The sequence below is a fragment of the Salvelinus sp. IW2-2015 genome, linkage group LG35 (assembly GCF_002910315.2).
Source record: "Salvelinus sp. IW2-2015 linkage group LG35, ASM291031v2, whole genome shotgun sequence".
Classification (NCBI taxonomy): Eukaryota; Metazoa; Chordata; class Actinopteri; order Salmoniformes; family Salmonidae; genus Salvelinus; species Salvelinus sp. IW2-2015.
In genome coordinates, this window is record NC_036874.1 from 16,274,247 (window position 1) to 16,301,644 (window position 27,398).

Consider the following 27,398-nt stretch of genomic DNA (forward strand, 5'->3'; position numbering starts at 1 on the left):
GCACATCTACAATTTAGTATTACACCTGCATCTGTCAGATTAAACAGTGAGTAATCCGATTAATATTTCCTCAAACGACAGCCAAAACATGACGTCAGTTTTAGCTGCTGAAATCTCTGCGTGGCAGGTCCACAAACATCTTGGRAAAAGGAATAAGGACATCTAGAAGAATACGGAATCATGTCGGAACACGGCAATACACTTTTACGCACTGTGAAAGCAAAACTTTGGTCGGATTTGTTGTTTTGTGTTCTCGATAAGAAGGTGGTCTAGCCCAACTTTGTAAGAGAAACGATTGGTCTGTGTCTATTCTCGCTTCAATCTGTATTTTGTGGGAGAGAGTTTGCACGAAAGTAACGGATTTAAGTAATGGATCAATCCTTCGCAATTCAAGAGATTTTGCCACAAGGCGAAAATTGCGTCATAGTATCCTTTATAGTGCGCACTAAATGTTTTTTGTATCACTCCGATGTTATGAGTGCGTTATCTAAAGGCTGATGTTTGACTTCCTTTGGAAGAAGAAGACAATGTTTCATTCCGACGTAGCCTACCGGCAGTTCACCCAAGGCGAGGYCGTGGAGTTTGTTTGTCAAGGCCTAATAGGCTATACGTGTGTGTATCTGAATGGGGTGAAATTTTGTATATTTCATTCAATAGTACAATTGTTTGGATTTAATAGGCTTTGRGTGTAAAGAAGAAGAATTGCAAATTGYTTAATTAGGACATTGGTGCTGCTTTTCGATTGTAACACAAGTGTTACACTAGTATACGCCCTTATGTTACACTATGGACATTGTGTTTCAATAGCTAGGGCTGACTGGGGATTTGTGAAGAGCAGAATCAACAACCTCTGCATAAGAAGGTGTTAAAGTTCACAGTTAGCCAGTGTTATGTAAATGACAACTGAAAAGTACCAGTGGCCTGGCTTTGGCCCCAAGTGAGAGCAGGACCGCTGGAGCCATGGCCAATRAGACACAGGTCCCGGGCTAAGTAGATGGAAACAGAAAAGTTTGAGCTTTTTGTGTACAATATGATAGGTCCTCCACTGGGTGGCAATCTTATACAAGCTAATCAAATTCAATTGTATTTGTCACATGGGCCGAATCCTTAACTGTAGCCTACTCTAGACCTTCATACTTTCCAGACATTAGATTTGTTTTATAGCAATGACTAGGCCTCTGCTCTTTGAAGGTAATTGCTGCATAATGTTTTTCCCAATATAAAAAAAAAAACTTTTCATTTTGATATCAACACTTGTGTAGGCCTATTTTCAAATGTGACATTGTGCAAAAATCTATGCAATTCCCTTAACCAGATTGTTGTAAACATGCTGTTCAATGTCTTGTCTTGGTGGACAATGTCACTGAAAGCAGACTATTGGGTTTGGTGGAGCGCACCAAGGAACATGCGTGAGTTGAAATTTATGCTATTCCACCAGACTTATGAAATATAAATGCTCTGAGAAATGCATTACACCTGCCCATAGTAATGTTCCACCTTTGTTTCCTATAGGCTGTTTGTTTTTACCCATAGAAGAATGGCGATAACTGGTGAAGATGTCACATTGGAGGACATTTTCCCCATCTCTAATGACTTTGCGGTTGTGGAAAGTATGCAAAAGTTAATGCATTGGTTTTAACTTGATTATTATAAYATGCACAATGGAGGTGAAGGCATGGGCCTCATAATGCATTGTAATAACATGTTATTCTTTCCTCAGTGTCCTCGGCAGATGAACTTTCTTTTGTGGGTGAGTTTTCTTTTTTTCCCTGGGTCAATTTGCCCCTGGTATGTTCATAGGGCCAAGTTATTAAATGTATATTACATGATATTTATATAGGTGCAGACACTAGAGTGAGGCTGAACTTCCAAGATGGGGAGCTGGAGGTGAGGCTTCCCTTTGGCTCCCACTCTCGCCTTTTCCTCAGTGAGGTCAACAGAGCCTGGAGTGGTAAGACATGACTTACTTCTCCATAAATGTATCACAAGCGTTGCATCCAAATGATTTCTCCTGAAGTATACACCTGGTCACTACTTACCACAAATCTATAAGCATTGGATCAGTGGAGGCATGGGCAAGAGGGGGTTTCCAACATATTTCTTAAACCAGTCATTTCCTTTCAAATCAGTGAGGGGAAGTGAACAAGTGCACACTTTAGAAGGAAGGATAAATTATTGGGACATAACCAAGTAAAGGGTCATGCACACCATTACAAAATGTTTTGAATTGAAAAAAACTCAAATCTGCTTATTGGACAAGCACAGGTAGTTCCTCACTGTTTAAGTCTGTTTTCTTCCGGTGGGGGCCTAGTGAACACGACCCTGGTTTACTTGTTGATGTTGCAATAATCAAATCTGGCCAGTAATTTGAGATGTGTCCTCATTTCTGTATGACATATCATTTAATATATGCCATTTAATATATGATAATTTCAGTGCAGTTGCAAGTGAACTGCCCTAAAATAATGGATTAGAATTTTAATCTCAATTTTAGTCATTCGGTAGATACCGTATCACATAAAACACGTATTTTTTTTGCCAGTAAGTTCATTTCATGTCATGAACTACTAGTAGGGCTCCCGCGTTGCACGGCGTCTCAGTGCAAGAGGTGTCATTGCAGTTCGAATCCAGGCTGCATCACATCCGGCCGTGATTGGGAGTCCCATAGGGCGGTGCACAACTGGCCCAGTGTCGTCTGGGTTTGGCCGGGGTAGGCCATCATTGTAAATAAGAATTGTTCTTAACTGACTTGCCTGGTTAAATATAAAAATAATATCCAGGTAAACAATAGGCCTATAGCAAATGTAGCATATGGCATTTGACTCAGTGAGCCCAATCAGTCCTCCATGACAACAAAATCATAATCAACAGAAAAATAAYTTGGCTAATCTATACTTCCATATTTCCAAGTCCTATTCTTGAAGATCAAGGGGTATAACATTTATTGGAATCACTGGAATTCTAAAAAATGTTGGTCTTTAATGTAAAGATATAATTTAATCGTATTATTATATGTAGTAGAAAGCAATGGGTTAGAAGAAGCCTAATTAACCAACCCATAAAGTAAAATCCATAGATGGCCAGCTATGTAAACTTTAACATTGATTTATCCTGCAATAGATGTCGTTCAATTGGTAACAAACATTTTTGTCTTCTTCTAATGCCTCTTAAGGGGAAAGTAATCCAAAAGTAATGGAATGTAATCAGATTACGTTACTGAGTTTGGGTAATCCAAAAGTTATGTTACTGATTACAATTTTGGACAGGTAACTAGTTACTGTAACCGATTACATTTAGAAAGGAACATACCCAACCCTGACAATCACATATTCTTTTACCATAAGTATATTGTGTTCTGTATGTACTTGTTGCTACTCCAAAAAATGGCAGATGGTTCAGAAAATGTTCACTTGACAACAATAGCCTTAATTCAAGTTGATAAAATCACAAGTGATGCAATAGATGGGGAAAGACACACCACAAGTTACACAAAACTCTAAAAAGAGGGGAACCAGTTGTCACTTCACCTATAAGACAACAGCCAAATGTGATGCATAGTTGAGAGAGAGAGAGAGAGAGAGAGAGAGAGAGAGAGATGGCATCAGAGAAAGAGAGCAAGTGAAAGAAGGAAAAGAGACTGGGGAGGCTCAGAGTTTTAGTGCTGTGTGCTCTTCCTGGGTAGTATATGTCTGTTGCTATTTAATATTTCCTTCCATTTGACTTATATATTTGCTTTTGGCTTTTAACATGTTTTTTTTCCTGTTCATCTCAATGGGATGAGCCACTGGATTTGTTGAGAGACAGTCTACTTTGCTATGTATGTGTCATTTTTGGCATTAGCTCACTACTTAAATTTAAGATGGAGGACTAAAGTTCTTTTTTAAAAAGGGCCACACTCACTTTTATTCTGTGAGAGGAAATAGTGATGGAAAGTTTTGGTAACCTGGCAGCTATTATTGTGAACAGGAAGAATGTGAGAAACTCGCAAGGTAAGCAKAAAAGTGACATCTTTGTACAAGTGTGTTGTCTTATTGAAAGTAAAATAGCAGAGTGAGTGATTTTGGTGCGGTAATATTCTCAAGGTAGCTCAAATGTACGTGTAAGAGGAAGTGTCTGTGTGTTTGTGTGTGTGAACCACATGAAAGCGGGAACATAACTGAATAACTTTTTCAACCACACAGTAACAAAAGTTTTTAGTCAACAAACAATTGTAAGGCAACCAGCTCGTGAGAATGTGAAGTAACCTGCCCCTGAATCACTTTCTACTTTTGAGTACCTATTTGAATGAAAACAAATGCTGTGGGTCATTTTCAGTTTACTGTATTATTGATAATTATCCTCATTGTGTGTTCTGTGAATCGCTGCTGAGGATCTCTTGGAATTGTTTCCTTATCATTAATGCGCCTCCAGCTTCTCCACTTCTATGGAGCATTGGAGCAACAAATATAAACCATTTGAATAGCAAAGTATGTTTATAGCCTACAATTGAAATGGCATATTTTGGGATTAGTGTAAGTGCCTTTTTCATGCTTCCCTTTTTCCTCCTTCAGATGTTTGCAAGTCTCCCAAGGAAGCACCGAAGTTTGAGTGGCTCCACAAGTACCGCAAAGCCTCCAAAGGCCAAGGTGGCGTCAAACAGACCCTTGCACCCTTGGGRACGACACACACCAAGATCAGCCAGCATAAGAAAACAGGTAAGCCAACAGCCCTCTTTGTGTCCCTCTCAGTCAGTACCATCCATGAACTTCTAACCTTATCACACAGAGCCCTTTGTGTCGTAATATCTAGCAAATTCGTGTTGCTGACAGCTGAATGAAATTACAGGCCTACACTAAGAAAGCACACGATTGATAATTAACCATGATTCTTGGATCATGATAACTGTATCTGATCCAAAGCCTAGGAGGCGCCCTCCAAAGTGACATCACAAAGCTATGTCATTTCTTATGGTTGTGTGACATGTCTCTTGTTGATGTTAGTTGGTCTTGTTAAACTTTGGGGAGAGTGACAACATTATCTTCCATGTTGGCTTTAAGTCTAGAAAAATTATTTCACAATGAATCTATCTTCACACTGTGAGAAAGCTATCGCACTGTGCCTGTCAGTGTCAGCCAATGTCAAAGGAAGCTATTTGCTCTGGCACTCCCATTGATAAGCCAAGTGCCCAAACCTGTACATCTACATGCTATTTGCAATGTTGATTTTGTTGTTGTTGTTGTTGTTGTTGTTGTATCGTTAGATTTTCTCCTGCCACTGAAACATAATTTTCATTATTTCATGCAAGGCCTACCCATATGCTATTTTTTTTATGCATGTTGAATGCATATCATTTCACATTAGTTWAAAAATTGGTTGACATGGAAATAATTGTAAGACTGTATTTGGCCGAAATAAACGCTTTATAGTTGTGTAAACTTTTGTACTAAAGCTTTTTTTCATTTGCCTCTTACCAGAGACCGTCCAATGTTTTCATGGTTGATTAGTTTGGTCTGTGGCACGTCTTCACTTGCGCGAGTGCGCGTGAAAAAAATGTATTCTCAACATTCCTTGCACGAACAGGTCCTTGGACATTGCACTGCACATAATGCGTGGAAGCCCTACTTGGAGATGTCTAGCGTGATTAAAGACACTGGTATGGGGACATGTTTATTATTTACTGTTGTATTTAGATGGTATATTTGCTACCGCAGTCTGAAACGTAAGTAACTTTTTTTTATGCAGCAGTGCATTTTTCATGTTAGCCAGTTTAGCTAAGAAGCTAACTTCTGTTAGCTTTTGTTGCTAACGTTAGCTCTACTTTCTGCTTCCAGCTAAATATGCACAGATTAACGCTACTTGTCCTTCCTTGGTTCAAGTTAAAACGTTGACAAAATGATATGTAGCTAGCCAGCGTATTAGTTGAAGTAACTATATACTCTAGCTAGCTAAGTGGCTTTCTCTATGTGCATGTTTTGAGCAGAGCTGTGGTTTGGAACGAGCGCGCTAGCTAAATAATTAGCATGTCAATATTATGGTTTGTAAAGGTTCGCCAWCTATATTTGTAAGCTAGATAAACTAGGCCATATGCTGTAGGTTTGCGACAGTTCATCTGTCATTGTGTCCTGATTTGGGTTTGGTAATGCACCATGCAAACCTGACGTTCAGCAGCTTTGGGATTTTCACTGTCTTGACTATCTCAGTATCTGTCAACTGAACGTGTAAAGCTAGACGGGCAATTAGTAGCCACTTGGCATTTTCCATTGGAAATGGATGGACACTGTAGTTTGTGATTGTCTTGGGTTCTCTTTATTTTTGTATCTTGGAAAGTGTCCATACTAGTAGACTGCAGATAAGAACATTATATGTCTCTGCCCACTTTATTATTCCTAGGTACAAAGGGTTATTATATGCAATGCTGAACTTTGTGATGAGCACCGACTTTTGTGCACCTACACTGTAGTATGCTACAGCTGAGTGGTTGACTCACACTTTTCACGTTTCTATTTTTAGACTGCAATTAGTGATGATCGCAAGACTGAAGGGTGAAAGTGGAGCTTGCTGTATAGAATGAATAGTGGAGGCGTGCTATCAATAGTTCCAACCGTTGGATTGGTCTCTCCACTGACATTTTTTGTATCATAATTCATGTGTGGTATATGTATGCAGAAGTCTGAAAGCTATCCATTCAATTCTCATAGGGTTTGATCATGCACTGTAATTTTGCCATTACAGTGGATTGTTTGTTGGTGTAGCATTTAACAGGTTTAAAGAGCCTTACAATGACCACAGAGGAATATAAAACATGYAGCGGATTACCATAAATCCTGCTAATATGACACTTTATAGGCTTGCTCATCTTCCCTTCTCTGTGGACAGGAGGAGGGTAAAATGCAGTGAATCGTTCTTCTTAAATAGGCCAAATGAAAGCCAATGYAGGGCTAGATGTTTACTTTCAATATTAGGTTAGGTCAGGGACTGGGAAGCTCCCTTGGGAGTTGGGATCTTGTGGTATATTATTTAGGACTCGGGTGAAATGCAGTAAGTCATCCTTCGGAAATAGCTGAGATCCAATGTAGTCCTAAGTYTAGATGTTGACTTTCAACATGAGCCTGGCTTGGGGACTGGGAAGCTGTCTAGTGAGTTGGGAACTAGGGATCTTGTGTGTTGGGGCTTACTCCTCCACATTGGTCTCTCACAGCTCTCTGGGAGTTTCCATCTGATCTCACAGGGCGTAGTTTGTTTCCATTTCCTGTGTTCCAATAGCACGCTCGCACACACTACAAATGGAAATTTGTGCCGCAGCCCCACTACACTGTAATTGATACTGCCATTTTGTTTACTCAAAACAGCATACTGGTTCTCTAATACCCCTATTTTGGACACCAGTATGCCTAAAGACAGCATTCAATAGCCTATACTTCACCCTCTCACTCTTGGCTAGCCGTTAAAACAATATATTCCAATATTTCTGCAGTCTTTATCAGGAATTGTATCTGTGGTGAGCTATTAGACTTTTTTTCAGGTAGCTGTAGCCTCTGATTTTATAAGCGATTTTCATTGCACTACAGAACTTTGAGTTCTTCCTCTGGTATTGTTTTGCAATCACTTTCCATAAACAATAGATAAAGCTAACATTTACCTTGACGGTCTTGTGAGAGTGTATAGTATGCAAGGAATTACCCCGCGATGGTAAGAACGTGTGTGTGTGATGTGATTCGAATTAGGCTTTGCTAAAGGATGAGCCTATGTTTACGTTGTATTAGCCTATGTTAACTTCCAACTGTTTTTCTAAAGAGAGGTTGGCCCAAGTCCTATCCTATTGCAGGAAGCTATTGGTTCCTGAACTCAATACATCTTGTGCTTAGCCTTGGGTGTAATCATTAGTCCAAACCGTAGCAAATGGAAAACATTTAGCAATAAWCAAGAGTTTCTATTGGATAAATTCAGTTAGGTCTCCCCATTTTCATTCCTGTTTGGTTCCTAGTGAATACACCCCTGGTACCAGATCTGTTTTTGCTATCTTGTCCTCATACTGGATAAGAAATCTCAAAAGCTTGTATGCCTAGTACTGTTGCATGAAAACATGTTGGCTATTTTCTTGCACAGCAGCTTGTATTGARTTGATTCCCGAAAACAGAATACAATAAACAATGAACTCGCAATCAGATACAGCTATATAAGACGGTTGGTGGTTAAACAAAAAAAACGATACTCCCTCTAAAGCAATTTCCTCTCTAATACACTTGCCATGTTCGTAGAGTTTCTTCTGCCAAGCAGTGGCAGACAGTGGCCAAATTGTGTTAGACTCAGGCTTTGACTCTTCCATTGATTTAAACAACTTAAAATGCAATGTCTTGTCTAGGGTATCTTGCAATAGAGAATTGATGTCAGTGAGATTAACCTGGATAAATAMAGGTTATGCCTGAACAAAAATATAAGCGCAAATGCAACAATTTTGAAGATTTTACAGAGTTATAGTTCATGTAAGGAAATCAGTCAATTGGAATAAATGAATTACGCCCTAATCTATGGATTTCACATGCCTTGGAATACAGATATGCATATATGTTGGCCACATATATCTTTAAAAAAACAGTCAGTGTCTGGTGTGACAAACATTTGCCTCATGCAGTGCATCATCTCCTTTGCATAGAGTTGAATGTGGCCTGTGGAATGTTCTCCCACTCCTTTTCAATGGCCGTGCGAAGTTGGCGGGAACTGGAACACACTGTCGTACAGAGTGTTCCACATGCTCAATCGGTGACATGTCTGAGTATACAGGCCATGGAAGAGCTGGAACATTTTCAGCTTCCAGGAATTGTGTACAGATCCTTGCGACATGGGGCCCGTGCATTATCATGCTGAAACATGAGGTGATGGTGGCGGATGAATGGCTCGACAATGGGCCTCAGAATCTCGTCATGGTATTTCTGTGCATTTAAATTGCCATTGACAAAACGCAGTTTGTTTTTCGTAGCTTATGCCTCCCCATACCATAACCCCACCGCCACCATGGGGCACGCTGTTCACAACGTTGACATCAGCAAACCGCTCACCCACACAACACCATACCATCTCACTCTGTTCACAACGTTGACATCAGCAAACCGCTCACCCACACAACACCATACCATCTGTCTGCCATCTGCCCTGTACAGTTGAAACCGCGATTCATCCGTAAAGTGCACACTTCTCCAGCGTACCAGTGGCCATCGAAGCTGAGCATTTGCCCACTGAAGTCGGCTACGACCTCAAACTGCAGTCAGGTCAAGAGCCCGGTGAGGATGACGAGCATGCAGATGAGCTTCACTGAGACGGTTTCTGACAGTTTGTGCAGAAATCATTTTGTTGTGCAAACCTACAGTTTCATCAGCTGTCTGGGTGGCTGGTCTCAGAAGATCCCGCAGGTGAAGAAGCCGGATGTGGAGGTCCTGAGCTGGTGTGGTTACACGTGGTTGTAAGACCGGTTGGATGTACTTCCAAATACTCGTAAACAACATTTGGAGGCGGCTTATGGTAGAGAAATTAACATTCAATGCTCTGGTGGACATTCCTGCAGTGAGCATGCCAATTGCACCTTCAACTTGAGACATCTGTGGCATGGTGTTGTGACAACTGTACATTTTAAAGTGGTCTTTTAATGTCCCCAGCATTAGGTGCACCTGTGTAATGATCATGCTGTTTAATCAGCTTCTTGATGTGTCAAACCTGTCAGGTGGATGGATTATCTTGGCAAAGGAGAAATCCTCACTAACAGGGATGTAAACAAGTTTGTACACAACATTTGCGAGAAAATAAGCTTTTTTGTGCGTATGGAACATTTCTGGGATCTTTTATTTCAGCTCATGAAACATGGGATAAACACTTTACATGTTGCGTTTTTATATTTGTGTATATTTTTCACTATAGGATATAATAAAATGCTATATGTAATGCAATGCTTTTGAAGACAGCCTCAGTCCATTTTCCATACATCCGAGTAGGCAAGGACCAAATCAACTTCACTATTGACCTGTGTGGGGTCTATTTCAGGCATGAGCTGATTGATTCTTCACCGGCGAAGCATTTGCATTGCTAGCTCCAGGGGCCTTTATAGGATTAGTGTTGGCACATGGCAATGTATTTTCCTGATTAGAATGACTTGGTTTACAACTCCTGTGTCTCTCTTCCTTTCTCTCGCTCGCTCACTCTCTTTTGTTCTCTTTTCTCTTTTATTTCCTGCTCTTTCAACTCCCTCCCACGCTCTCTTTCTTGCTTTGTCTTTCCCTCACTCACTCAACAGGGAACTCATTGAACGCAGTAAGCAGATCCCCAGTAGAAGGAAACAAGAGGGTGAACAGTGGAGTGGAGCACCCCAGAGTGGAGTCCGGCCCAGTGAGGTAAGTACTGAACACCACTCTCCTCTCTCTCTGACAGTGGTATGCAAATGGTTGGCGCTTGAAGAAGGATATAAGGACCAGTGTGCCATATTGCATTTCTCCTCTCGTCCTCTAACCCCTGTCCTGTATTGAGGACATTGAAATGTTTGTGTTGCGGTTATTCATTAGCCATGTTGTTCATTAGCCCGGCTGGAAGCTATACTGCATGTGTAGCCTACATTAGGCCCCCCTTGACCCTATTACAAAATCACTATATAATGTCTCTCACAACATTAGCYTCCGTCCAGGCTAATGAACATCATGACTTAAGGAAAAAAAACACCCACAACACAAACCATCCTAGACATGAAATAATGATAGCCTAATTGTAGCTCTGCATAGGAAAGAACTTGGTGCCAAGTGCAAACACACTCTTGTGATACCTTTAGTTGRTTTAGTCTGAAAGGAGATGTGTAGTAGATGTTATACAGTAGTAAAGGAGTACAACTACATTACTGTCACTCCTGTCCCCCCACCCAGACCATCTTTATATTCACATTTTGTCATTTAGCAGACGTTCTTATCTAGAGCGACCTACCATCAGTGCATTCTACTAAGGTAGCTGAAACCTCCACGTAGCACAATCATTGCAAGTAAAAACGTCCCGTCTTGTGGGCCCGCAGCCAAGGGAAAGTGAAGCGTGAGGGCTGGGATGAGCTGAAGCGCGAGGGCAGGGATGACCTGGTACGCCAGTCCAGCCACACAGCGTCCAACAAAGCTACAATGCTAGCCATGCCGCAGTTTGGCCTGCGCGACAACCTCGTCCGCTGTGAGCTGCTCAAGAACGAGGACATCTACACCTACCTGGAGAATTTCAGGTGACCCCCCCTGCCTCTGTCCCGATCAAAGTCACTGTAACATGTATTCTTATATCCTTTTCATGTTGCTGGGCCGGTTAGGTGTCAGCCATTGCTGGACCAGTGACTAGCCCGCTACTCTATTACTTTATTCACAAGCCAAGCCGACTGGTACTGCGCTCGCCTGGTAACACATCCAGTTGCTGGAAAGGACCTTGTTAAATTAAATATCCCACCTACCACAATTTGCTCCGGGTTGGCACAATAGTGTAAAAAAGGTATGTTTAAGCAATACGGCTGGAGGGGGTGTGGTATATGTCCAATATACCACGGCTAATGGCTGTTCTTAGTCACGACGCAACCCGCAACGCTGTGGTATATTGGCCATATATCACAATCCCCTGAGGTGCCTTATTGCTATTAAAAACTGATTGCCCATGTAATTAGATCAGTAAAAATAAATATTTTGTCATACCTGTGGTATATGGTCTGATATCACGACTGTCAGCCAATCAGCAGTCAAGGCTCGAACCACCCAGTTTTTGTATTTGTAGTTATCCAACTTCTATGCAAACCAACATCGATGACTCATCACAATTATCAGGAACGACATTCAAAACGCAAGCTACGGGGTTGACACATTTTGCGGTAAACAGGATGTCAGTGTAGAGTTGTGAGAACATCTCATAGCTATAACTGACGAATTAAAGAATTGTCAATTTCCATGTAATGTTGATGGAAATGGTTGCTCTCGAATTACTAGTATCCAAACTCATAGTAATTCATTTCTAATGCAGGTTTTAAGCAAAAGGGTTTTACAAATGTCTTGGTGATAACAAGCGTTTGGTTCTGTCCCAATCTCTCCACCCACTTGTACAATTCCCTTTACGAACTTGAAAGTAAGTGACTGGTTTATGGAAACTTCGTCTAGCCCATGTCTACACCAATCCAATGCTTTTACATTTGTGGGCAGTAGTGGGAAAGTACACACTTCAGGAGGAAGAAAAGATTATTAGGATGCAGGAGGTTTGTACAGATGCCACGATAACAAGTACAGATCATGGACAGTGTCATGATGACAAGTGATGTATACTACAATGCCCTCTGGTGGTGGACACACACATAGCTCTCTGAAGTGTTAAGGTTCTTGCTGCCCATTGCACCATCTGAAGGGGCTTGCTAAGGTCATGTCTGCCAGACACCCTCACAGTTCACCAGTTACGCCTATATTAGGCAATGTTAGGCTTTGCTCCCACTCTCTGACTTTGTACTTACCACTCCTCTCTATCTCTCAGTTTCTTCCTAGGCACGTACAATGTGAACGGCCAAACCCCCAAAGAAGGCCTCCGTCCCTGGCTGGGCTCCACATCCACTCCCCCTGACATGTACTGCGTGGGGTAAGTCCCATCCACCCAGGCATTACAAATCAATTCCCCTCTAAATCCATAGCCCACATAGACACTGACTGTACTGTCTGAGACCACACTACAAGAGGGTGAGTTAAGTCAGATTGTGTTGAGTGGGAAGACAGTCGTAGTTGTTACAGCAGCAACAGAGCCAATTCAGCCAAACCTCTATGAATCGTGTCTCCATCCCAGTGTGCACGACTAGTCTTGTGGTGTTGCAGATGATAAAAATAAAAATTTATGTAATCTGCGAATTAGGAACTTTAACACAATGTTTTCAACCGTAGAAGAGACAGTCAGTTGAGAAGAGTGGACTCACCACCTTGATCATGTTTATCAGGGCACGCTGTCGCAAAACGCCTAGCAACGGAAAACCAAAATAATTATTAATTGGTTACCTTTTGATATTACCTCCCCCGTTTTGTTCCGTTCCTACTGAACATGACCCTGTGTTGCAGGTTCCAGGAGCTGGACCTGAGCAAGGAGGCCTTCTTCTTCAACGACACGCCCAAGGAGACCGAGTGGATGARGGCTGTGTCTGAGGGGCTGCATCCAGACGCCAAGTACGCCTTAGTAAGAACCTCCCTCTCCTTCAGTTAACCACTGGCCACTTGTCATGCCCAGTCTTGCTACTGCCACAAGGTTGTGTATCCTAATACCAATGTAAAAATGTCTAGCTGTAGATACCCTCATCCGCTAGTGACTTATTGCTGACTCCACTTTAGTCTGACCCACTACAGGCGTTCCAGGAAGAACCAGGCACATGTGTCCATATCCAAAGTTGTATTCTTCACRCATAAATTATCTTGTGGTTCTATGAAAGAAAGAAAATGAACAACTGGTAATGCGGCTATATAGTCAGGTCTGTACATAGTATAGCTAATGTGTGTGTAATGCTATGCTAACACAGTAGATCCATATCAGCGGAGAGAGGAGCTAATCACTGATGAGGCTAGCTGACAGTCAGGATTTATGGCCATGTCTCTCCAACCAGCTAGAGATCTTATCTGATTTTTAGGAGGCACCTTTGCTTAATTTGGGGCTCCAGAGTGGTGCAGCGGTCTAAGGCACTGCATCTCAGTGCTTGAGGCATCACTACAGACACCCTGGTTCAAATCCAGGCTGTATCACAACCGGCCGTGATTGGGAGTCCCATAGGGTGGTGCACAATTGGCCCAGCATAGTCTGGTATAGGCCGTCATTGTAAATAATAATTTGTTCTTAACTGACTTGCCTAGTAAAATAAAAAWWAAWAATTACTGGGCCAAGGCTGTAAATCAAGTGCACATGCTCGAGTGCACCAGGCTTTCTAGAATCTTCCACAACTTACTTTAGCTTGAATATAACACACTCTCTTGCAGTAGTTGAAACATGCACTTAATTCTTGTGATAATAGCTGCAGACGTGCAATAGTTACAGTGGCTGGCAGTTCTGTAATTAGACGACATGCATGAGGTAAACAATGCTACCAGCTGGCGACAGAACAAATGTACATATGTATCAAGATAACCAACACTAGCAAGGTTTCAGTAGCATGCATTAAACATCCACAACAGTAGAAGGCCCCAATTTTCATTGTGGATGCACGCACAAACACATCTCGAAAACGCACTGAAAACTTGGTCCCCAGCCAAACTTTGCGTCCTCATCAGCTGAAGATGATAACCACTCTGAGCTAGAGTGGGAGGGGCCAGAGTCCAAATGTCCATTCGGGCACACTGATTGGCTGAAACAGACAGCAGAGAAGGGGAGAAATCACCCTAATGGGACTGTGGGGAAGGTTACATGCATGTTTGTTCTTTATAACTGAGGCCCTGTTTGAATACGCCAAAAAACGCATCCTTCCTTCCTTAAAATAAAATAATCACCGATGTGAGAGGGTTGGATTGGTAAAAGAAGTGGGGTGCACACTTTCAGCACACTTGCTTTCACTTGTCCGAGCACATGCATGTCAGTGATTATCTCAAGTCAGTGAGGAAGGATGCATGTGGTCACAGTTGGTACAATTGAGTGTCGCTGTACTACAGATGTTTCCAAAGCAAAGTGTTATGATGTCGTAATGACTTATTTGCTTCCCTTTATACTGTAAAGTGTGGTTTTGTTAACCTGGTGAAAGCTCGTACATGAGCTTTTCTCTCCTCCAATCTTCTTTTTATCTAGGCCTATTTCCCCTTTTTATAAATTGCAGACTCGAGCCAAACTGCTTCTTCCTCTTTGAAGGCTCGTAAAGATTTTCTCACTCAACCACCCAGTATGATGACATGCAATTTGTCAGTCCTCTGTCACTGGTGGGAATTTAGCACACTTGGTCGCTTCGTAATTGACATAGCATAGGGCAAGAGTCTGTGAAATGGCTGGTTTCACATTAATATGATAATGTTGTGTTATATCCTACTTAGGTTTATATCCTTGACAGGATTGAATGTGGAACAATCATACTGTTAGCAATTTCTCACTTTTGCTCCTGCAGTGTTGACATGAACAATATTGCATCGTCCTGTATGCCACTTCACTGCGGTCCTCCTGACCAGATCTTTATTGTTTACCCCTTCCGCTAACGCTACGTCAACAACCATAGGTGTTTCATAAACAGCACAAACACATCTAGGATCAGGCTAATCGCTAATCACTTGACCAGTGTATTGTCCTGTCTGTGACCTATGACCCCTGTGTATCCCTACAGGTGAAACTGGTTCGTCTGGTGGGCATCATGCTGCTGTTCTATGTGAGGAATGAGCACGCCAAGCACATCTCTGAGATGGAGGCAGAGACCGTGGGCACCGGCATCATGGGTAGAATGGTAGGTGGTGTGTGTGTCCAGTGAGGGTATAGTAGGAGTACTTATCCTTGGCCGCTAAGCGGGCTGTAATCAATTGCTTAGCAGTCTTGGAAGTTTAGAGCAGGAGGTTGGCTGGCGTCCACTAGTTTCATTTAGCTTCCATTTTACAGTTGGATAAGGAGTTATATTGCACTACAACCCCTTCTACCTACAAACTCAGCTTTAACCAGGGTTTAGAAAACCAGTTTTTCTCACATTTGTAGCACCAAATACACCAGACTTGGAACCAAGGTATGTTTGGAAAACACATTAGATTCCCTATTGTTCATAGAGCTATTTTTTTGTATACAGACGTCGCGTTCGAGTGACGCGCTCACATCCCGGTACCAAAAAGCTCTGTAGCAGGATAGCTAACGCTAAGTCGGGACCTTGACAAACTTAACAGTGAGCGATGACCATGAAAACACACAAGACTGATGGCTATAGCTATGTTCAACCAGTTGATTATTCTACTGGCTTTATCTAGCTCTATTTGTGATAGTTTACCTTGCCTCACAGGCTTGCTAGCTATCCAATTCTCTGATATCTGCAATGTTGTTGACAATGACCATCTGATTCCGTGTTTGTTAATAACTTGCACGTGCTGAATTTGAATTTGCATGTGATCGTATCCACTGCTAGATAAACAAAGCTTTTTCTGAAACTGCGTGTGCTACTTTTCATGACGCAGCAGGGATATGGTTTGTTCTATAAAGGCACATAATGTAAAATGTTTTACAAACACCTCTCTCAGGGAAACAAAGGTGCTGTGGCCATCCGCTTCCGCTTCCACAACTCTGACATCTGTGTGGTCAACTCCCACCTGGCCGCCCACATCGAGGAGTATGAGAGGCGCAACCAGGACTACAAGGACATCTGCAGCAGGCTGCTTTTCCGCCAGCACGACCCCGCCCTGGCCCCACTCGCCATCATGAAGCATGAGTATGAACAAGTCTTTAGTACAAAGCAGTATTTCCACTTTTCCGGGTTGTGTTCATTAGGGCATGACTTTTTTTTTWAAAACATGTTTTGGAACCAAAACATTTAAATGAGCATTTCTTAGTGGATATGTTTTGGGTTGTGTTCATTAGTGCACACATCGATAATATTTAGCAAAGGAAAACAAGAGTGTTTCTTATTGGACGAGTCCAGATAATCCCTGCCTTTTTTCAGTCTTTTGTTTGTTATTTTGTGCCTAATGAACAGGACCCTGGATTTGGTAGTTGTGGTGGTACACCATGCTTTGTATTTATTCCAGCATGGTGCCATTTTCTCAAGGGAACAAAATAGCGAATGTATTATGGAAACCTTTTGATCACAAGACCAGTGCACCTTGCCAATTTCACAGAACTTTATAATGGCTTGCATGAACATTTGAAATGAATGCAGTGTTTTGATGCAGTCGTAGAATGGGATGAGTTCTAGAACCACATGCAAAGCCACCGCTACCGTTTTCAATATTGAAGTATATAATATAGAAGAGTAGTTATATTTCTATGATTTTCCATATTCTCAATGCATCATATTTTCCTTGCTTACAGTGTGGTCCTATGGCTGGGTGATCTCAACTACAGGCTAAGTGACCTTGATGTCGACAATGTGAAGGACTTAATCGCCAAGAAGGATTTTGAAACGCTGCACAGTTATGACCAGGTAGGTAATCTCAAGCCGCTTAACTTCAAGCCATTTAAATGTCTACTTCTGGGGTGTGTTCAGTAGGCAAATGTTGAAGAATGTTGCAGATAATGTCATGAATAGAGCTGACATGATTCCTTACTCTACTTGTCAGACAGGGAGGTTTGTTCTACGTAATATCTGAAAGTTCCACAACATTGTTCCCAGGGTCATATTCATAAGGCACCAAACGGAAGAAAACTGATCTGAAACAGGGAGGTACTACCTGAAATTGTCCAATCAGAAACACAAATTTTCCGTTGCAAAACGTTTTGCTACATTATGCCCTAATGAATAAGACTGCTAATCTCTGTGTTCAGTGCCAGTCACATTACACCCTGATGAGTGTGATAATTGTCACGCTGTCTTGTTGTGGCTCTGTGGTCCTCAGCTGAAGAGACAGATCGATGAGAAGGCTGTTTTCGTGGGCTTTGTGGAGGGAGAAATCGGCTTCCTGCCCACTTACAAATACGACACCGGCTCCGACCAATGGGACACAAGGTAACTTCTCCTCTCTAAATGTCTAGTATTATCTATAAAGGCAATGGAGAAAACAATAACACTTTACTAAAAGCCTGCAGATATATTGCATTATAATGACGTTTTATAATGCATCGTAAGAACATGTATGAACCCCTTATGTCTTATTTACATTTACATTTACATTTAAGTCATTTAGCTGTCGCTCTTATCCAGAGCGACTTACAATTTGGAAAGTTCATACATATTCATCTTCATCCTGGTCCCCCCGTGGGGAATGAACCCACAACCCTGGCGTTGCAAGCGCCATGCTCTACCAACTGAGCCACACGGGACTGTGTGGCTTATTGTTGTCACATTATGAGCCTAAGGCGTTTTGAGTTGGAATATTGATACATAGGGAGACATTATATATTATAAGCCTTGTTATAATGCATTACAAAGGCTCATACATTCTTATAATACGTTTTAAAGCATTATAGCTGCAGAATAAAGTGTTACAAAACTCTTATATCTTATTGCGTGGAATTCGTCTCTGAAATGTCTTAGTTTCATGTTTCACGCCTCTCAGTGAAAAGTGTCGTGTGCCGGCGTGGTGCGACCGGATCTTGTGGCGAGGCAAGAATGTGCGGCAGCTGCACTACCAGAGTCACATGGACCTGAAGACCAGTGACCACAAGCCAGTCAGCTCCCTGCTGGAGATAGGGGTGAGAATTAGTTTCTGCCATTTGTCCTTTGACATCTTGGAGACCATGAGGTTTTGGTTGGTTTACGCTGGGGGTCATAACCAAAGAATCTTATAGCTAATCCAAGATTGTTCAGGTAGGCCTTTTATAATCTTAGTCACACTATAGGGCCGAGCAAGCAAGGAGGTGGGCAGAGCAAGCAAGGAGGTGGGCAGAGTTTCATCTTGCTCCATCCTCTCCCAATGCCTTGCTGCTAGACCTCCTGTCTTTACCAAGTATGGGAATTCCCTATTAGAAGTGAGTTTTATTTTTAATTCTTGTGACCAGTCTGAGTTTCCCCCAGAGCCATATATTTAGGGATCAGACAACTTTTAGCATTGTGCATTTTAGCATTTCATTTATCCATTCATGACAAGTATTTGGATTGTAATTCTAGATATTCTGTTGCATGGCATTTTTTTTTTTATGTTAAAATAATGTTATGCTTCTAGTTTCCCCCATTCATCTGTGTTTTAACCTCCCTTCTCTGCTGTTTSTTCAGATCAAGCTGGTGAACGAAGAGTCTTACAAAAAGACATTTGAGGAAATTGTGCGCTCGCTGGACAAGATGGAGAACGAGTGCATTCCGTCCGTAACTCTGTCCACGCGAGAGGTGAGTGGTCAAGAGTTCAGTGAWTCTACTTGAATTGTTATAGATGAAGAATATGTTAATATTGCTCTGGTCTTTCATAATACACAATACAACATTATCAGTGGACATTGACAGCAGCAGAACCTTGTGAACAACGCTTATCATATGAGCTCTGCTCTTTAYGAACAGGAGTAAAATTGAGGGAAAACGTCTGTGCTACATGTACAAATGTACATTTTCTCTTCACATTTAAACTGCACTTTTTTTATTGTTTAAACGTTCAAAGAAAAATTATTCAAATGACTTGAATTCACAATTCAGATGTGGTTCTGTGTATGACCGCTAGGGGTCAATGCAGTTCAATCTACCGCGGTCCTGGAATTCCTACATACTTGTTGTCACTAGTTACCACAGCCACAAAGTCATAAAGCCCGTCTATTTCTACAATTTATCTTCTTAAAATGTGATTTTTAAACCTAACCACACTGCTAACCTTAGTCTAAGCCTAACCTTACATTAAGTYTTCATGAAWTTTTWCGATATTGACAATTTTGACWGTGGTAACTAGAGGAAACCCTAMCCGGCGGCRCTCGCCCCCGCTCACAATGGTATTAATGTCATTTTAGGTTCTCTGTTGTGTGCCTCTCCTCCATGTTGTCAGTACGTAGATCATGTCCCACTGCTCGTTGCAGTGATGTATKACCGTGTTTTCATAGACATCCAACAATCTGTTGTTAATGCCACGTATGGTGTTTGAGAGCTCGTGCTTTGTACTTGCAATTATTGCGCAATTTCTCCATCAGGGCCGTCACGGTTTTTCGACATGTCATCTTGTAGTCTGGTTCTAGATATACCATTAGGGTATTGAAGGTGACATCCTCTACCATTGACAATGGCTGCATATCAACTGCAATSATTTCTGTAATCAGCGCTGTGATTTTCACACCCCCTACTCCCTACCTGTGAAACCTAATCCAAATCACTCTCCCTCCCCAGTTCCACTTCAAAGACGTGAAGTTCAKGCAGCACCAGGCAGAGACTCTGAMCCTCCACAACGACGGACAGGTCCCGTGCCAGTTTGAGTTCATCCAGAAGCTGGATGAGCCCACCTACTGCAAGCCCTGGCTCACCGCCAACCCGGCCAAGGGCTTCATCGCTCAGGGTGAGTACAGCAGGACCGTGGCCCTATTCTTTCTTCCGTGTTTTCTTGAGGTAAGCACATKTATCAAGTGTGTCAGAGTAGGAGTGCTCATCTAGGATCAGGCCCCCCTCCKTYCATGTAATCYAATTCATTGTGATCTCAAATGTAAAACTGATCCTACATTATCACTCCTACTCTAAAACATCTGATACATACAGCCCCAGATCTAGAGTTTGGCYKGRTGAMAGCAAGGTTGCCACYCCATTTACTTTCTTCAACCTAACTCATTCAGATCAGTGAGTACTTCAAGGAAGGTCGGAAGGCATTTCTGAAGTATTGGAACAGGGCCTAAGACTTACATTCAGGAATGGATATCAATCTATATAAGCACCTGGCCTCCCCGCTATGTTTGACGTAATGTCATGAGCTCTATGACATATGAAGCGRGAGACCACATCATAGCTCTGTGTTCTGAGTGAATGATTAGATTTGAGTTTTCCCGGTGACTGCAATTGATAGAGGCATTTTCTCAACTCMGTGTTTGATGGTWGGGAAGCAATTTCAGATCTGTCTARCACGAGAGACTTGTAAATAATGGAGATCTCAAGGCTTAGGGTGGAAGGAGTGGTGGATGTGCCTCAGTGCTCGTTGCCTCTCTGGGTCTTGCTGATRGTCTGTGTTTTAACAGTTTGTCTCATTTAGTTCTGGAGTTGTCAATGTAGTGATGCAGCTGTAAATGAATAGGGTTTCCTTCACACATTCACGTGCAGTTAGTAATGCTTAGTGTACAGTACAACCTTAGCTTATGGTAGGTCAACACCACTCGTCAACAGGTTTCCACAAAGCACATTTACATAGAGCAGGGTCATGTTCATTAGGTCATGCAACAAAAAACATTTTCAAACATTTTGAAACKGAATCTTTTGGGTTATTGGACATGTCCAAGTAGTCCCTCCTTCAGTTTGTCAGTAGAGTTTTCATTCATTTGATCSCTAAAGAACACAACCCTGTTCATCTGTGTCTCAGGGAATTGATAATCAGGAATTGGTGCCTTTCTGAAATGTTCCTCCATTTGATAAATCATTGAAATATACCTGATCCCGTCAAYGTGCTGTTCACCAAGGCGGCAACATGGACATTGACCTGGARGTGTTTGTGAACCGCTCCACCGCCACGGAGCTCAACGCAGGCCGCCAGCAAATCGAGGACATCCTGGTGCTCCACCTGGAGCGGGGCAAGGACTACTTCCTCTCTGTGTCAGGCAACTACCTGCCCAGCTGCTTTGGCTCRTCCATCCAGACCCTGTGTCAGCTGAGGGACCCCATCCAGGAAATGCCCCTGGAGACCATCCGGGAGCTGGTGAGTGGTCATTATAGCCAGCAAGGAGTGTGTTCATTATTGTATATATTTTGCAATGGAAAGCAAAAATGTGCATTTCTTATTGGACACATTCATGGTTCTGARTGAATACGACCCAGGTGCAGTCTGACTCAGAAGGCTGCTTTCCCATTCTTCACACTTCTCCAAAAGTGTGCAGTGGTCTGGTATATTCCCCATYGTGGATTTAAAAGTATTAGATTGGTGTAACCTAAGCATTGGCTGAAGSGAGTTTCCACCATTGTGAAATATGGAGTATGCAAGTGCACATGTTGGGAAAAGGGTGGAGAATCAGGAATCACAACACCTGACTGTGGCCTGGAAATGTCCCCCTCTTCAGGGCCATTTTATATGAAAKGCCTTGCCCAGAGTAAAAACAATTAAAAGTGAAAGTGCTCTGGGGGGGATTCTGTCCTGCTGATAATTTTTGTATGACTTTGTTTTCTATGTAAATGCACAGTCATCTAAAAATGRCCAGGAATTGTGAATGTTGAACTAGCTGCAGTCTATATTCCCCAAATTCATTGAAACGAGACTAGACACATTTGCACTAAAGACAGAAGCTAAAAGGAAATTCTGTTTGTAAGCTTTTCATTATAGCCCCCCATTTCCTTTTTGTCTTACTAAGCCTACTTCTTGTGTAAAAACAGAAACTGTTTGTAATGTTTTTTTGCACTGTGTGAACCAAATAGGAGATGTTGTGTCTGAAGTGGGTTTCCAAACAGGGAATCAAATCACCCATTGGTCCAGAACACACTGTTGCCAGGGGAGAATATCCACAGGGTCATTAGTGTTTGAGTATCCACAGGGTCATTAGTGTTGCAAAACAGCATGGCTGTCATGTACACTAGAGCAACCCTCTCCAGAAGCTTTTGTGTTTGATCATCAGTCAGTGTTATGCTAAAACTGACCAGATGAAAAGATGATAGATTCTGAGAATAAAGAAGCCCAAAGATGTCTCACCCTTTTTGATATTTTAATTTTATTATCTATGGCTAGCTAGTAATTAATACAGGCAGCATAAATAGCTACAACACATTGTCCTCTCAGGATATGTTGTTAAAGAAAGGTTAGGTCCAGAATTTAAACCCATTTCACTCAACTGTCCATTTTTCTTGTCTTCTTTCTAAAGACGTCATCAGGCGATGAGACCAGRACCGTAATCATCGATAAGCCCCTGGATATCCCTAAAGAGATATGGCAGATGGTGGACCACCTATACCGTAATGCTCCTAAACAGGTCAGGACTCACAGAAATCTTTTACCATTTACGCACTACTGAACCAAACCTAGAACAGCTAGGTGCGTCATTGGATGCTTTTTTTGCCCCTCACTTTATACACAGAAAATCTCCTCTAAACATAGAATCAAGCTGTTTATCTGTCTCTCTGTGACCTCTAACGGAACGAAGTTGACTACAAATACAAAGTTGCCAATGTCTTTACAATTGAACAAGCAAAAGATGCTTCAAATGGAAACTGAGATTGCATTAAATAATAAATAGGCCTACAGTAGACCTATAGGCTATATAGGCCTTTTATATTTCAAACATATTGAAATCTATTTCATGTACAGTCAATTGTGTTCTATTTGTAGGCTACACTCTGGTAGGCTTTACATGTAGGCCGTCATTGTAAATAAGAATTTGTTCTTAACTGGCTTGCATAGTTAAATAAGTAAATAAAAAATATTGGGAAAACGGGCCCTGAGCTGTACTATGCCTCCACAATAGTTGTTGTTGCTGCCTGGAAGGGACAATGTGAAAAGAAAAAATCAGAACCAGTACAGCTCGGGTCAGAATCAGGCATTCGGTTCTTGACAATACACTAGTTTTCAMGGACATTGGCTAGTACCTTTTTGCCTACTTAACTCCCCTTTCCCAGTTAGTTGCACAGCCTCAAAGAATTTAAAGTGAGTTGGGCAACTTTTGGCGTCCTCCCAGCTGTGTGCTTTTATTTGTATTTTTACAAGGACAGACTTTTTCACCACAGCAAACCAGCGGAGTGAAAATAGGAACGTTTGGAAACATTCTATTTGTCTCTGGCATCCACCAACAGGCTGGAATGACTCAACAGAACGGTTTTGTCTCTGTGATGCCCAGTTCGCTTTTTTGTAAAACCTGGCTTTGAATGTTAAGGGGGAAAAAAAAAAAGATTTATTAGTTGATTAATTAAAGTCAAATGCATAATACTCTACAATATTGACATGAACACAGTTCTATTACTCCCCGATCAGTTGAAATGCTGCTCCTTTTGCCGGCTACCTTTTGTGTGCTTTGAAGTTATGTGTTTACAGTACAACTAACTTTTTGCCTCTATTTCAAGGGGGAACTATTTCAACAACCTGGRCTCCGCAGTGAATTTGTGGAGATAAGGGATTGCCTTGACACTGGCATGCCAGACTCGCTCCGTATCCTTAACAACTGATATACACCTGGGTTGTGTTCATTAGGCATTAAAYGGAAGAAAATGGCCTGAAACAGGGAAGGACTACCTGGACATGTCCAATAAGAAATGCTCATTTATTTTTMTTTTGCAAAAGTTTTCCATTTTGTGCCTTAATTTATCCAGGGTTGTGTCCATTAAGTCTAACACACTATTTTTTTAAGTGGTTGATGCCCCTTGACCCGTGTTGACCCCTAGCTGGCAGTAACCACTCTGTGGCAGAAGCACTGCTCMTCTTCCTCGATGCCCTCCCTGAGCCTGTGGTMCCCTTCTCCCTGTACCAGCAGTGCCTGGAGTGCTGCTCCAACACCAGTCAGTGTAAAAAGGTCAGTACCAATTCAACTCACTCTTAAAAGTAGACGTTACTTTTCTCAGTGCCCCTATAGTAGGATACTCTGTATGTAATGATTGTCTGCTGTACTAGGTCTTGTTCATTAGGCTTCAAACGTTCTGAAATAGGGAGAGTCKAACATGTTTTTTTTWAACGTTTTCTGTTGCGTGCCCTAATGAACCCAACCCAGTTGTGGGGAATTAGTCTGTGATTTGCTCTCATGTTGTGGTGTTTTAGCTTGTCTATGGTGTTGATTGCTATTGAGTGATGTTTTTCTTCATCCTCAGGTTGTATCCTTGTTACCTCAGTGCCATAAAAACGTGTTTAACTACATAGCGGCTTTTCTCCGTGAGTTGTTGAAGCATTCTACACACAATAGCCTGGATGTCAACATTTTAGGTAAGCTGAAATGGAAAAATTGTGTAACACATTTTGCATTCTTATCAAACACACAAAAAATTGCCTGAAATGTGTTTTGAAAGGGTTAAATGAAACTTCATGGTCTTCTTGACCAGTACCAAAGAGGTTCAATGTTTACAAAGTCGAGCAGTGCAAGTTTAAGATCAGAAGCCGTAACAATTTCCATGTCGCAATAAAACAATAGCACCAGGGACTGTTGTGATAAAATGCCTRATTTATTCCACTGCATGCAAATGGTTATGCAAGCTTGTTTGGGTTTTATATTCCAAATAACCAGAAAGGCCATAGTAGTGTTTCTGTACTGTGATACTGTGCATATGCTTTTTTTCCTTTTTCACCTTAGGGCAATCCGTTATAATTTATTTACTTAGTTAAAAATATAGCCTAGTAATGCAATACTAGCTATACAGTTGAATTCGGAAGTTTACACACACTTAGGTTGGAGTCATTAARACTCGTTTTTCAACCACTCCACAAATTTCCTGTTAACAAACTAAAGTTTTCGCAAGTCGGTTAGGACATCTACTTTGTGCATGACACAAGTAATTTTTCTAACAATTGTTTACAGACAGATTATTTCACTTATAATTCACTGTATCACAATTCCAGTGGGTCAGAAGTTTACATACACTAAGTTGACTGGGCCTTTAAACAGCTTGGAAAATTCCAGAAAATTATGTAATGTCTTTAGAAGCTTCTGATAGGCTACTTGACATAATTTGAGTCAATTGGAGGTGTACCTGTGGATGTATTTCAAGGCCTACCTTCAAACTCAGTGCCTCTTTGCTTGACATCATGGGAAAATCATAAGAAATCAGCCAAGACCTCATAAAAATAATTGTAGACCTCCACAAGTCTGGTTCATCCTTGGGAGCAATTTCCAAACGCCTTGAAGGTACCATGTTCATCTGTACAAACAATAGTGTGCAAGTATAAACATCATGGGACCACGCAGCTGTCATACCGCTCAGGAAGGAGACATGTTCTGTCTCCTAGAGATGAACGTACTTTGGTGCGAAAAGTGCAAATCAATCCCAGATCAACAGCAAAGGACCTTGTGAAGATGCTGGAGGAAACRGGTACAAAAGTATCTATATACACAGTATAACGAGTCCTATATCGACATAACCTGAAAGGCCACTCTGCAAGGAAGAAGCCACTGCTCCAAAACCGCCATAAAAAAGCCAGACTACGGCTTGCAACTCCACATGGGGACAAAGATTGTACTTTTTGGAGAAATGTCCTCTGGTCWGATGAAACAAAAATAGAACTGTTTAGCCATAATGACCATCGTTATATTTGGAGGAAAAGCGGGGAGGCTTGCAAGCCGAAGAACACCATCCCAACCGTGAAGGACGGGGGTGGCAGCATCATGTTGTGGAGGTGCTTTGCTGCAGGAGGGTTTGTTGCACTTTACAAAATAGATGGCATCATGAGGATGGAAAATTATGTGGATATATTGAAGCAACATCTCAAGACATCAATCCGGAAGTTAAAGTCTGGTCGCAAATGGGTTTTCCAAATGGACAAATGACCCCAAGCATACTTCCAATGTTGTGTCAAAAAGGTTTAAGGACAACGAAGTCAAGGTATTGGAGTGGTTATCACAAAGCCCTGACCTCAATCCCATAGAACATTTGTGGGCAGAACTGAAAAAGCATGTGCGAGCAAGGCCTACAAACCTGACTCAGTTACACCAGCTCTGTCAAGAGGAATTGGCCAAAATTCACCCAACTTATTGTGGGCTACCCAAAACGATGACCCAATTTAAAGGCAATGCTACCAAATACTAATTGAGTGTATGTAAACATCTGACCCACTGAGAATGTGATGAAAGAAATAAAAGCTGAAATAAATCTTCTCTCTTATTCTGACATTTCACATTCTTAAAATAAAGTGGTGATCCTAACTGACCTAAGACAGGGAATTTTTACTTGGATTAAATGTCAGGAATTTTGAAAAGCTGAGTTTTAAATGTATTTGGCTAAGGTGTATGTAAATTACGACTTCAACTGTAGCTATGATATTAGCTGTAATAATGTTGGGTCAGATTCTGGATTTGKTTTCTTTTTCATTGTTCTCCTTTTATTTAATAATTTATGATACAAAATAAAAAAGCAACTATTTAATCTTACTTCAAGTGCCAGTTAGTAATTATTAYGTTATTGACATTGTGCCCTGTGTCATCCCTCACAGCCACCATTTTTGCTKCCTTGCTACTGAGGTCACCYACGAAGCAGGACCTTGCAGAGAAGAAGAAGACCCAAGAGTTTTTTCAGCATTTCCTAGTCCAGGACCTCTCTTGAATGGAAGTGTTTTCCTGCCATGTCTTACATGCTACAAACTCTTTTAGATACTATTGTAGTTTAATGTACAGCTCAGTATTTGTAATACATGTAATAAGTTCCTATTCATATAGATGGCTCTTTGTATAGGTACACAGTCAGTCAAATTGATTAGGCTTACGCTCCTTTGATTTGAAATCAMCTATGTTTTGACAAACTATGTTTAACCTGTAAGCTGTTGATGTACAGCTTTTATTCTATCACTGAGCAGCTGTAGTRAACTGACCATTTTTAATGTATGTATATTTACCAGTTTATTTAAAGAAAAAACTATGTTGTGCTGTTTTTGTGAAGGAAAAACAGCGGATCGTTATTTTATATATGAAAGTACTTCAAACAGTTGTGGTTTGACTTTTTTTTCTCCCCATTTATCAAGCAAATTGAAAAAAGTTAGTTTGGAATTTAATAAACCCACTGTCACATTTGCCCTTGGCCTATCCAATGTGGTCCT

The 27,398-nt window shown here is 41.5% G+C and overlaps 1 protein-coding gene across 3 annotated transcripts; it reads left to right on the forward strand.

Moving 5' to 3' along the window:
* The first annotated feature begins 123 nt into the window (after positions 1-123).
* On the forward strand, positions 124-27,372 carry LOC111958568 (type II inositol 1,4,5-trisphosphate 5-phosphatase). Of its 3 annotated transcripts, XM_023979831.2 has the most exons (22): positions 124-1,409; positions 1,513-1,610; positions 1,721-1,750; positions 1,841-1,951; positions 4,551-4,694; positions 10,262-10,358; positions 11,021-11,215; positions 12,490-12,591; positions 13,059-13,173; positions 15,284-15,400; positions 16,173-16,360; positions 16,960-17,071; positions 17,484-17,593; positions 18,144-18,279; positions 18,800-18,910; positions 19,886-20,051; positions 21,154-21,389; positions 22,540-22,647; positions 23,732-23,816; positions 24,050-24,177; positions 24,470-24,581; positions 26,799-27,372. In XM_023979831.2, the coding sequence occupies exons 2-22, from the start codon at positions 1,538-1,540 to the stop codon at positions 26,906-26,908; spliced, it is 2,586 nt and encodes an 861-aa protein (XP_023835599.1). In that variant the 5' UTR covers positions 124-1,409; positions 1,513-1,537; the 3' UTR covers positions 26,909-27,372. The 3 variants fall into 3 exon arrangements, with proteins under 3 accessions (XP_023835599.1, XP_023835600.1, XP_023835601.1); XM_023979832.2 differs by lacking the exons at positions 124-1,409; positions 1,513-1,610; positions 1,721-1,750; positions 1,841-1,951 and adding an exon at positions 3,609-3,989; XM_023979833.2 differs by lacking the exons at positions 124-1,409; positions 1,513-1,610; positions 1,721-1,750; positions 1,841-1,951; positions 4,551-4,694 and adding an exon at positions 5,478-5,632.
* The last annotated feature ends 26 nt before the right edge of the window (positions 27,373-27,398 follow it).